This window comes from Phocoena phocoena, chromosome X, assembly GCF_963924675.1.
Source record: "Phocoena phocoena chromosome X, mPhoPho1.1, whole genome shotgun sequence".
Lineage (NCBI taxonomy): Eukaryota > Metazoa > Chordata > Mammalia > Artiodactyla > Phocoenidae > Phocoena > Phocoena phocoena.
The window spans coordinates 16548938-16562197 of NC_089240.1; the positions used below are offsets into that span (position 1 = coordinate 16548938).

General features: G+C 41.5%; 1 protein-coding gene across 2 annotated transcripts in view; it reads right to left on the reverse strand.

The window, feature by feature from the left end:
• Nucleotides 1–13260, reverse strand: part of BCLAF3 (BCLAF1 and THRAP3 family member 3) — a 47344-nt gene that overhangs the window by 5091 nt on the left and 28993 nt on the right. Inside the window, exons 9-10 of one of the 2 annotated variants that reach the window (XM_065901224.1) lie at nt 8141–8221; nt 4224–4379 (exon numbers count right to left, since the gene is read on the reverse strand). In XM_065901224.1, coding sequence (XP_065757296.1) covers nt 4224–4379; nt 8141–8221 — 237 coding nt within the window. Of the gene's footprint in view, nt 1–4223; nt 4380–8140; nt 8240–13260 lie in introns of both variants that reach the window. The other variant, XM_065901223.1, reaches the window with a different exon arrangement.

A 13260-nucleotide genomic window follows, 5' to 3' on the forward strand; every position in this document is an offset into this window, starting at 1 on the left:
TAATTTTAGGGTATGTAAGCAAAAGAGGTTTGAAAAGCACTGAAATAAATAAGACATCCATAGAGTGGAATGATATGCGGCTATTAAAATGAATGAATTGGATGGAGCAATGGATGAGTGATACAAATAAGAACACCTGGGACAATCGCAGTCAGAAGGAAAACTGGGAGGGTTAGTACGACAAGTTTCTAGCTTGGCTGGCTAGCTGTGAGAGCTACAGACCCTGAGGAGATATCAGTGGTCTGGGGAAGAGAGCAAGTGCGAGTTTATTTTTAACAGCTTTGCTGAGATATAACTCACATACCATACAGTTCTCCCATTTAAAGTGTACAACTCAATGGTTTTTAGCGTATTCACAGAGTTGTGCAACCATCACAATAATCACTTCTTTTGTGCCCCAGCATCCTTCAGCTCGAGGGACACAGCAGCAGTATAACAGGTTCTTGCTGATTCATCTGATCTTGGTTCCTGTTCTATCTTTGTACCCCATGACTTTCATGGTTTTTTCCAACCCCAAAAGCCATGAATCCTGGTCTCTAACTTCCTTCTCACAGTGTCCTTCTGCTCTCTCCTCCCCCCCTTTCTATCCAGGGGCAGAGCTCTGGTAGGCACCGAGCTGACAAGGTACCTGGGGACTACTGGAGTCTAGGATGCTGAGGAACTCCATGTTTTCCTGACCAAACACACAATTGCTAAAAGTTTTTCAGAGGCAGTGTTCCCAGCGGGGGCTTCATGAATTCTGAATAGGTTCTCCATTCTAGTCTGGTCCATAGTCAGACCCTCAAGAGTTTCTGAAAACGTTCTATGATGAGCAGAGAATATTTCATGGGGGTGCTTGTGAATGACAGTGGATAAAAGACAAGCTTCTTTCCAGGGGGTAATAGCCATTTCTCCCATCTCCTCATCTTCCACCCCAAGCACAGAATCCAAGAGAAAGGAAACATAATAAAATGGAATTTGGGTGCCAGAATGGGGTTAATATGACAAGTGCATGATGAATGAGGAGGAAGCATTTTATTTCTGTACTTTACTAATACTGCTTGGGAATCTTACTACCTTGTAGGCAGCTGGGGAGCTAATTCAGTTTTAGGGAGGCCACGATTATTCCGGTAAGTGGACAATAGGACATATCAGGAGCACATCTAGGATCTCCCCAACTCTTCCCGGAAGCTGTTTGGCACTGGACATAAGAAACACATGTCTGATGGCACAATAAACAGACTGTACTACAGAGGAACATTATAAGAAATTCAAGCCATGACTGATCAGCCCAGACATTTCAATATGGTGGGGGAGTGAGGAATCCAGACAAAACCAGTCTAAACTTTCCTGGTAGACTTTGAGGCATGTGGAAATACAAAGGTTCATATCTAATTTCAGGTTCAAGAAGTTCCAGGACACCTAGATTAAGTAATTAACCATGCATCCTTAATCTAGTTGGTGGTCTAATAATGAAAACAATGAACTCCTTAGTAGGACAAAAAGCCAAAGCAGGGTACAGATGCTGCCTGGACTAAGACTTCTCTCCAGGGCAGGACCTTCAAAGTTCCCCCCCAATGCTAAAGCTTGGGATGAAGCAACACTGGAAGAAACCAAAGATTCCAGGCCTTCACCTCTTTTCTTTAGGGCATGAAAGCCAAGGTAAAATGGAGTAATAGGTCTAAACTGTTAGTCTGTACATATGGAATGGGATTCCAGGGTAGCACAATACTACTAGGACAGCTCTAAGGCCAAGTAAGCCGTAAGTACCTTAGTTCACGATTTGCAGGGCAGAAATAGAGACACAGATGTAGACAACAAACGTATGGACACCAAGGGGAGAAAGTGCTGGTGGGGGGGTGGTGGGATGAATTGGGAGACTGGGATTGACATGGATACACTAATATGTATAAAATAGATAACTAATCAGAAAAAAAAAAGTACCTTAGTTCAGACCTTGGCAGAAACAGAGCAGATGTGATGCCTCATTCCTTTCCCTAAAGGTTAGGAGAGTGTGGAGCCCAACTGTTCAGAAGGGTGCTAACAGTAGGGTGCCTGATTTCACGCCATGCTCATAGAGGTGGGCCTAGTTCAAACACAAATCTATACAAAGCCTGGCTATGCCTTGCTTGCAGGTACTGACAGTAGCCAGGGTGGAAAAGCTCATGTCAAAGTAGCTACAACACGAACATCTATGAAGCAGCATCCAGAATGGTAGGCCCAAGAAAGACTGGTAGACACTGGTTCCTTAAAAATCTAGTGTGCGGCGACGACTTCTAGAGCTCTCAGTTGGCAGCAAAAGGCAAGAGGAAGGCGAGACTGTGATCTGCCCAGGACCCTAACTGCAACTGCTACATTCTAGATGATACAAAAAGCTTAGGCCCTAGGGGCTTCCCTGGTGGCGCAGCGGTTGAGAGTCCACCTGCTGATGCAGGAGACACAGGTTCGTGCCCCGGTCCGGGAGGATCCCACATGCCGCGGAGCGGCTGGGCCCGTGAGCCATGGCCACTGAGCCTGCCTGTCCGGAGCTTGTGCTCCGTAAGGGGAGAGGCCACAGCAGTGAGAGGCCCACGTACTGCAAAAAAAAAAGAAGCCTAGGCCCTAAAGCCTGGAGACCCATAGCAGGTTGTGGCTCTTTCTAGGACACACTTGTTATGTCCTAAGATGAAGGCTTCATGTCTGGTTTCTACTGGTTGTTAAGTGAGGCTGGCGGGCAATGTGGTCTGGAAGAACTGGGCAGCCAGCAGGAATGGGGCAAGCTGAGGAGAAGAAAAGGATGAGGAAATGGAGCAAGTTCAATGAGAATATAGAAACTGCAGGCTGAGGCAAGCACTCAGGAGCCCCCAATCATCTAAAAAACAGAGGTAAAAATGGAGCTCAATGAAACTAACAATCAGAGTTCAGCACAGAGCTAACAGAAGAAAAACACACAATATGTACCTGAAACCCAACCTTGCAATTGAGGAAAAGGCTTGCCTCACCCTTCCTCCTCGAGTGAGGATCAATGACCAGCTTCCTTGAGAACAGCCAGGCTGCCACCTGTGACTGGGGATGAATGCCTAGAAGATCTGCTGCAAAGAAACTTGCCACATGAGACAGGAAGAGAAGCAGCACCTTGGTCCAACATAGGGAGGTGTATGAGAGGGGAAAATGACTCCAGTTACATTCATGTTTTTAAACAAGAGATAGCTTTCCTAACACCAAGAGTGATATACACAGTGAAATTAAAAACCTCTTTTAAGGCACTCAGTTAAAATTGAGGGGTGGGAGAAGTTACAGAAGATATTCTATTCAACGCTAAAACTTCAAAAAAAAATCAATTGTCAACTCCATTCTACTGGTCCATCTTTTGAAAAATAAGTTTTACTAAAATCACCAAGTAAGCTCAGTGTAAAGTCTTCACAAGCATGAATACTTATGGGAACACTGAAGGTTAGAAAATGTATAAAACCACAATTAGATTATTTGATAGCAACACTAGATATACATCATCTACTCAGAAGAAAATATCAGCCCCAAATTATTAACAAAAATAAGTCAAACATTGACAAGCATGCCTCAACAGATGTAATGCTATTGTTCTCATTTAAAATATAATTTGCAGACGTTACTTTTATATGATATTTATGCTGCATTTTCAAATACCAACATGGTGAATTTAAATAAAATCAATCCACAACTCAAAGAGTACGCAATCCAAATTATCAAGTAATGAAACTTTTTATTAATAGTCAGAGTTAGCATATAGTAGTGACGGTTGCACAGCACTATGAATGTAATTAATGCCACTGAATTGTACAGAGATGGTTAAAACGGCAAATTTTATGGTATATATATTTTATCACAATTAAAAAACATAAATGAATGGGAAAAAAAGAAAAGTTAGTGTATTTTGTAATTATGTACCCTTTTTATGTACTCAGTTCAATATTTTTTGGTACCTAGAAAATTCACATTGTATCAGGCTAAAATATATCAGCTAAAAGACTTTACCTGATTTTCCATTTCAAAGATTAACCATACAACAGAAATTCTAAAGTAAAAAGTTCAAACAGCTAGCATATTCAAAGTATTTGAGGTATAATAGCTAAGGCATTCTTCAATTATCATGCAATAAGAACATTGATATCTAGGTTGTTTCTTAAGTCAAAATTACATTACAAACTGAATTTATCTATTAAACATAGATACTTTAGGAGTTCAAAAGTCAGTCAACATTTTTAAATGATCATAATCCAACTAACCTTTTTTTTCCTCAGTAATCTTTCTCTGAATTTATTAGTGATAAATCCACTCGGACCAGCAAACCGTAAACGCTGATATTTAGCCTGAATGCACAAGCTCTTCTGTAGTAGGCCTGATTTATACTGGGGCTGAAATGTGCCACCTCTAAAGTTGGTCTGTAAAGGAAAAAAAAATTAAATGTTAAAACTATAGCTTCCAAGTCTATTTTATTAGTATAAGAAAGGGGAGGGCTTCCCTGGTGGAGAAGTGGTTGAGAGTCCGCCTGTCAATGCAGGGGACACGGGTTAGTGCCCCAGTCTGGGAAGATCCCACATGCCATGGAGCGGCTGGGCCCATGAGCCATGGCCTCTGAGCCTGCGCGTCCGGAGCCTGTGCTCCGCAACGGGAGAGGCCACAACAGTGAGAGGCTCGCGTACCGCAAAAAAAAAAGAAAGGGGAAAAGGTCTGGAACGTAGAGCTTCCCTTAATTCTAGGTACTACAGATATTTAAAGGGAAAAGGTTAATGATGGTAATAAAGCATGTTTTCCTCAAACTAGCTTCCTAGTTTATTTTGTATAATAATAATTTAAAAACTATTTTATATAAATGAATTTTTAAAACTATTAAGTTAAATTTTGAAATTCATCATACTAAGAAAAAGACAACTTTAAAAACCTCAGAATTATCCTTCTGATTCATAGTGAAGTATATCAAATCCCAACTGGGTGGGGGAAGATATTAAGTATTAACATTTATTTAAGAATCAAAAACTCTCTTGGGACTTCCCTGGTGGTCCAGTGGTTAAGAATCCACCTTCCAATGCAGGGGACGAGGGTTTGATCCCTGGTTGGGGAACTAGGATCCCACATGCCGTGAGGCAACCAAGCCCACGTGCCACAACTAGTGAGCCTGAACTCTAGGGCCCACGCTCCACAACTAGAGAGAAGCCCGTGCACCACAATGAAGAGCCTGTGTGCTGCAATGAAAGATCCCGCATGCTGCAACTAAGACCCGACACAGCCAAATAAATTTTAAAAATTGAAAAAAAGAATCAAAAACTCTCTTAACTTTACTCTTGTTAGTACCTTTTTTAAAAAAAAAAAATTATTTATTTGGCTGTGCCGGGTCTTAGCTGTGGCATGTAGGATCTAGTTCTCTGACCAAGGATCGAACCCGGCCCCCTGCACTGGGAGCACAGAGTCTTAGCCACTGGACCACCAGAGAAGTTCCTCTTGTCAGTACTTTTGAGTCAATCTTTCTTTACCATAAAAATCCCACTACAGCACATATTTTCAAGAAAAGAACTATACTTAACAAGACATTTCCTGACCTGCATACTGCCCAATATTACAACAGACATAGAGAACAATGAATATGTGTGTCCCATGTGGGACATGTACAAATGGTATCTTACAAAGGAGTAATTATAAAAATTAAGTAGATTCTTCTTTCCACAATGATTTAACAAATGGGTATGTTATGCATAATGATACATAAAAGTTTATTAAAAAGTATTTATGCCAGGCCTATTTTCCAATTATTTTCTTAAGGCTACAAACAATTTCAGGTAAAACAGAATTATAATGAGACACTATAATTTTGTTAAAACTATCTGCACCAACTTGATACATACATCAGGGCTAATCTTGAGATTTACATTGCCCATTTTTACATACCTAATAAGGTGATTACTACCTTGCTTTGAATTGATCCAATTTATGTAAAAAGTAAATTTTAATGAAAGAGCTCCCTTTCTTAGGAAGGATTATTTCTTCCCCCTACTTTACTATAAAGAATTGTGAATTTCTAAACAACCATATAACATTACACAGCTTTAAATGATTGGTCAAAAGGAAAGATTAATGCACATATTTTGAAAAACATTTTTTAAGTAAGTTAATGTTAAAGACCTTTCCCTTAAGGAGAATGGGTAACAGGAAATAGATCTTATAACAGTCTTAGAAAAATTACTACAACTGACTATATCTGACCAATGAGAAGTGCAACATGTAGGAAACACTTAAATCTGAATGCCCACCTACACCATCTCTAAATTATATAGACGTTACATTTTTAGTTGACTTTATGCCTCATTACTTAAGAGATTAAAAGATGGTACAAAACATGTTTTTTTTAAAAAAGTATTTATTTATTTGGCTGCACCGGGTCTTAGGTGCAACACGTGGGATCTTTGTTGTGGCATGTTTTAGTTGCGGCATGCAGACTTCTTAGTTGCAGCATGCATGTGGGATCTAGTTCCCAGACCAGGGATCGAACCCGGGCCCTGTGCATTGGGAGCGCAAAGTCTTACCCACTGGACCACCAGGGAAGTCTCAAAACATGTTTATACAGCCTACGGCCCTAGCTATTTTTGAAAACCTAATGTCACACATGCTTTTAGGTACATGAACCACTGGCTAAAAATATTATCTATGCAATGGCTACAAATTGTGTTACTCCCACTGAAAAAAAAAATCTTTTTTTTTTTTTTTTTTGGCCCCACCGCGCAGCTTGTGGGATCTTAGTTCCCTGACCAGGGATTGAACCTGGGGCCATCACAGTGAAAGGGTGGAGTCCTAACCACTAGACAGCCAGGGAATTCCCTGAAAAAAATCTTTTGACATCAAGAATTTTGACTCAGGAAGCCAAGGTATTAACAGAAGATCACTCAAGTACACTCCTAGTCTATGGTTTGGAGATCATTTATACTACCTTTCTGCTCATACTAACTTCCTACTAATGAGCTAACTACTCTAGCCAGACTGCCTGCTACTTTCACCAAAAAAATCCTCAGGTTCTTGGGCTTCCCTGGTGGCACAATGGTTAAGAATCCGCCTGCCAATGCAGGGTACACGCGTTTGAGCCCTGATCCGGGAAGATCCCACATGCCGCGGAGCAACTAAGCCCGTGCGCCACAACTACTGAGCCTGCACTCTAGAGGCCGTGAGCCACAACTACTGAAGCCACAACTACTGAGCCTGTGCGCCTAGGGCCCGTGCTTCTCAAGAGAAGCCACCGCAGTGAGAAGCCCGCACACCCTGTGCACCGCAGTGAAGGGTAGCCCCCGCTCGCCGCAACTAGAGAAAGCCTGCGTGCAGCAACAAAGACCCAAGGCAGCCAAAAATAAATAAATAAATAATAATAACAAATAAAAAGGTTTAACAATAAATAAATAGTACCAAAAAAACCCCAAACAGGTTCTTTTCTTTTCTTTTTGGGGGGAGGGGAAAGAGACACTGTAGAGTGGAAAAATATGAAAAAGGGACCTATCATAAGCATGAAATTCAGTCAAAATGGATTTAAAAAGCACCTCAATTTATGAGAGCAAGGAGAGAGAAACATAATACTTTGCACTATAATTCTTATTCCATATGTTTGGGGGATGAAGTGTTCTGGAAAAACAAACATGTTCACTGATTAAAAGTATCACTGACATCAGACATAGCTGTACAAATAATTAGAACGTGATGAAATATGCTTTAACAAAGCATGTTGGACCAGAGTCTTTCTCTGATGATCCAGAAGGCCTCTGAGGGTTGTGTGTCTATGGGCAGGGTTTTTCAATCACTGAATCCTGGAGAAGGCTCTATAGCTATGCGCTTACATCTTAAGAGGTAAAGAGGCAGGCTTAGAGGGAAGGTCTGGGACCTTGCCCACCTCTCCACCTAGAGCCACTCCATCTGGATCTGTTTTATGTATTTGAGTTTCCATGTAATATTTGAAAAAGGATTCCACTGGTAAAAAATATATTTGAAAATCAAATCCTGAGGAAAGGGGTCATCATTAACCTGATTACAGTTATCTATAATCCAGAAATACTAATTTAAAGCTACTATTTGAAATATAACAAAAAGAGCTTTTAATTTACTAACACTTAGAACATTATGTTCAAAGCAAAAACCCGAAGGTAGAATTAGATAGAGAATAACACTCTACCTTAAAAGTTCTTCTAAAGCCTCTTGTATTTTGATGGTTTCCCTCAATTCCAAATGGTTTGTGAGTAATGACGTCTTTTCTCTGCATAGTATGATAATTCTGCATGAAAAAAGTATTAGTATGGTTAATATACTTTAAATTTTATTTTTAAAAGTTCATTTTACCATTCAAAAAATACATGTTTTTGTTTGTTTGTTTTTGGCCACACTGTGCGGCATGTGGGATCTTAGTTCTCTGACCAGGGATCAAACCCACTCCCCCTACATTGGAAGCACAGAGTCTTAACCACTGGACCACCAGGGAAGTCCCACAAAAATACACGTTTTAAATGCATGGGATTAAGAACACAAAGCATGTAGCATGTAGCTTAGCTGTATGAACATACACACATCTTCCTTCATGTAACCCATGCTAGTTTGTAAGGGGTTGGTTTAATTCATGAATGTGAGAAGTGTAACAAAATACATACTCCTGTATAACACAATGGGTGACTTTTAGAAAATGGACTGTAAATATAGCATTTATTCAGGCATCCAGAAGAGAAACAAACCCATTATTACTAGGAGTTGCTAAAGAGTTGCCACTGTCTGAGAACACAAATTCTCAATGCTATAGGAGGCAGGTGCTGCTGAATCAGGTACCTGCTTTAAGTAGATGCTCCTGCCATGACTAGGTAAGTATCAGAAGGCAGAGTATTAAGACTGTAACTACAAAGAACCTGAAACTTTGATGGGAGCAGAAAAGATGGGGCCCATTTTTTTTTTAAAGAATGCCTATGGAGGACTTCTGGGAAGATGGCAAAAGAGTAAGACGCGGAGATCACCTTCCTCCCCACAGATACACCAGAAATACATCTACACGTGGAACAACTCCTACAGAACACCTACTGAACGCTGGCAGAAGACCTCAGATCACCCAAAAGGCAAGAAACCCCCACATACCTGGGTAGGGCAAAAGAAAAAAGAATAAACAGAGACAAAACGATAGGGACGGGACCTGCACCAGTGGGAAGGAGCTGTGAAGGAGGAAAGGTTTCCACAAACTAGGAAGCCCCTTCGCGGGCAGAGACTGCGGGTGGCGGAGGGGGAAGCTTCGGAGCCGCGGAGGAGAGCACAGCAACAGAGGTGCGGGGGGCAAAGTGGAGAGATTCCCGCACAGAGGATTGGTGCCGACCGGCACTCACCAGCCCGAGAGGCTTGTCTGCTCCCGCGCCAGGGCGGGCGGGGCAGGGAGTTGAGGCTCGGGCTTCGGTCGGAGCGCAGGGAGAGGACTGGGGTTGGCGGCGTGAACACAGCCTGCAGGGGGTTAGTGCGCCACGGCTGGCCGGGAGGGAGTCCGGGGAAAAGTCTGGACCTGCCGAAGAGGCAAGAGACTTTTTCTTCCCTCTTTGTTTCCTGGTGCGGAAGGAGAGGGGATGAAGAACGCTGCTTAAAGGAGCTCCAGAAACAGACGCGAGCCGCGGCTAAAAGCGCGGACCCCAGAGACGGGCATGAGACGCTAAGGCTGCTGCTGCCGCCACCAAGAAGCCTGTGTGCAAGCCTCAGTGTCACTATCCACCCCCCCTTCTGGGGAGCCTGTGCAGCCCGTCACTGCCAGGGTCTCGGGATCCAGGGACAACTCCCCCGGGAGAACGCACGGCACGCCTCAGGCTGGTGCACCGTCCCGCCAGCCTCTGCCGCCGCAGGCTCACCCCGCACTCCGTGCCCCTCCCTCCCCCAGGCCTGAGTGAGCCAGAGCCCCTGAATCAGCTGCTCCGTTAACCCCATCCCTTCTGAGTGAAGAACGGACGCCCTCCTACGACCTACACGCAGAGGGGGGCCAAATCCAAAGCTGAGCACCTGGGAGCTGTGAGAATCAAGAATAGAAAGGGAAATCTCTCCCAGCAGCCTCAGAAGCAGCGGATTAAAGCTCCACAATCAACTTGATGTACCCTGCATCTGTGGAATATATGAATACACAACGAATCATCCCAAATTAAGGAGGTGGACTTTGAGAGCAAGATTTATGATTTTTTCCCCTTTTCCTCTTTTTGTGAGTGTGTATGTGTATGCTTCTGTGTGAGATTTTGTCTGTATAGCTTTGCTTCCACCATTTGTCCTAGGGTTCTATCCGTCCGTTTTTTTTTTCTCTTAATAATTATTTTTTTATTTTAATAACTTTATTATATTTTATCTTACTTTATTTTATTTTACTTTATCTTCTTTCTTTCTTCCTTCCTTCCCTCCTCCCTCCCTCCCTCTCTTTCTTTCTTTCTAATTCTACTAATTCTCTCTTTCTACTTTTTCTCCCTTTTATTCTGAGCCGTGTGGATGAAAGGCACTTGGTGCTGCAGCCAGGAGTCAGTGCTGTGCCTCTGAGGTGGGAGAGCCAACTTCAGAACACTGGTCCACAAGAGACCTCCCAGCTCCACATAATATCAAATGGCAAAAATCTCCCAGAGATCTCCATCTCAACACCAGCACCCAGCTTCACTCAACGACCAGCAAGCTACGGTGCTGGACATCCTATGCCAAACAACTAACAAGACAGGAACACAACCCCACTCATTAGCAGAGAGGCCGCCTAACATCATAATAAGTCCACAGACACCCCAAAACACACCACCAGACGTGGACCTGCCCATCAGAAAGACAAGATCAGGCCTCATCCACCAGAACACAGGCACTAGTCCCCTCCACCAGGAAGCCTACACAACCCACTGAACCAACCTTAGCCACTGGGGACAGACACCAAAAACAACGGGAACTACAAACCTGCACCCTGAAAAAAGGAGACCCCAAACACAGTAAGATAAGCAAAATGAGAAGACAGAAAAACACACAGCAGATGAAGGAGCAAGATAAAAACCCACCAGACCTAACAAATGAAGAGGAAATAGGCAGTCTACCTGAAAAAGAATTCAGAATAATGATAGGAAAGATGATCCAAAATCTTGGAAATAGAATAGAGAAAATGCAAGAAACATTTAACAAGGAAGGACCTAGAAGAGCTAAAGATGAAACAAACAATGAGGAACAACACAATAAATGAAATTAAAAATATTCTAGATGGGATCAATAGCAGAATAACTGAGGCAGAAGAACGGATAAGTGACCTGGAAGATAAAATAGTGGAAATAACTACTGTAGAGCAGAATAAAGAAAAAAGAATGAAAAGAACTGAGGACAGTCTCAGAGACCTCTGGGACAACATGAAACGCACCAACATTCAAGTTATAGGGGTTCCAGAAGAAGAAGAGAAAAAGAAAGGGACTGAGAAGATATGTGAAGAGATTATAGTTGAAAACTTCCCTAATATGGGAAAGGAAATAATTAATCAAGTCCAAGAAGCACAGAGAGTCCCATACAGGATAAATCCAAGGAGAAATACGCCAAGACACATATTAATCAAACTGTCAAAAATTAAATACAAAGAAAACATATTAAAAGCAGCAAGGGAAAAACAACAAATAACACACAAGGGAATCCCCATTAGGTTAACAGCTGATCTCTCAGCAGAAACTCTGCAAGCCAGAAGGGACTGGCAGGACATATTTAAAGTGATGAAGGAGAAAAACCTGCAACCAAGATTACTCTACCCAGCAAGGATCTCATAAAGATTTGATGGAGAAATTAAAACCTTTACAGACAAGCAAAAGTTGAGAGAGTTCAGCACCACCAAACAAGCTTTACTACAACTGCTAAATGAACTTCTCTAGGCAAGAAACACAAGAGAAGGAAAAGACCTACAATAATGAACCCAAAACAATTAAGAAAATGGGAATAGGAACATACATATTGAGAATTACCTTAAATGTAAATGGACTAAATGCTCCCACCAAAAGACACAGATTGGCTGAATGGATACAAAAACAAGACCCATATATTTGCTGTCTACAAGAGACCCACTTCAGACCTAGAGACACATACAGACTGAAAGTAAGGGGATGGAAAAAGATATTCCATGCAAAGGGAAACCAAAAGAAAGCTGGAGTAGCAATTCTCATTTCAGACAAAATAGATTTTAAAATAAAGCCTATTAGAAGAGACAAAGAAGGACACTACATAATGATCAAGGGATCGATCCAAGAAGAAGATATAACAATTGTAAATATTTCTGCACCCAACATAGGAGCACCTCAATACATAAGGCAAATACTAACAGCCATAAAAGGGGAAATCGACAGTAACACATTCATAGTAGGGGACTTTAACACCCCACTTTCACCAATGGACAGATCATCTAAAATGAAAATAAATAAGGAAACACAAGCTTTAAATGATACATTAAACAAGATGGACTTAATTGATATTTATAGGACATTCCATCCAAAAACAACAGAATACACAGTTGTCTCAAGTGCTCATGGAACATTCTCCAGGATAGATCATACCTTGGGTCACAAATCAAGCCTTGGTAAATTTAAGAAAATTGAAATTGTATCAAGTACCTTTTCTGACCACAGAGACTATGAGACTACATATCAATTACAGGAAAAGATCCGTAAAAAATACAAACACATGGAGGCTAAACAATACACTACTTAATAACGAAGTGATCACTGAAGAAATCAAAGAGGAAATAAAGAAATACCTAGAAACAAATGACAATGGAGACACGACGACCCAAAATCTATGGGATGCAGGAAAAGCAGTTCTAAGAGGGAAGTTTACAGCAATACAATCCTACCTTAAGAAACAGGAAACATCTCGAATAAACAACCTAACCTTGCACCTAAAGCAGTTAGAGAAAGAAGAACAAAAAAAACCCAAAGTTAGCAGAAGGAAAGAAATCATAAAAATCAGATCAGAAATAAATGAAAAAGAAATGAAGGAAACGATAGCAAAGATCAATAAAACTAAAAGCTGGTTCTTTGAGAAGATAAACAAAATCGATAAACCATTAGCCAGACTCATCAAGAAAAAAAAGGAGAAGACTCAAATCAATAGAATTAGAAATGAAAAAGGAGAACTAACAACTGACACTACAGAAATACAAAAGATCATGAGAGATTACTACAAGCAACTCTATGCCAATAACATGGACAACCTGGAAGAAATGGACAAATTCTTAGAAATGCACAACCTGCCAAGACTAAGTCAGGAAGAAATAGAAAATATGAACAGACCAATCACAAGCAC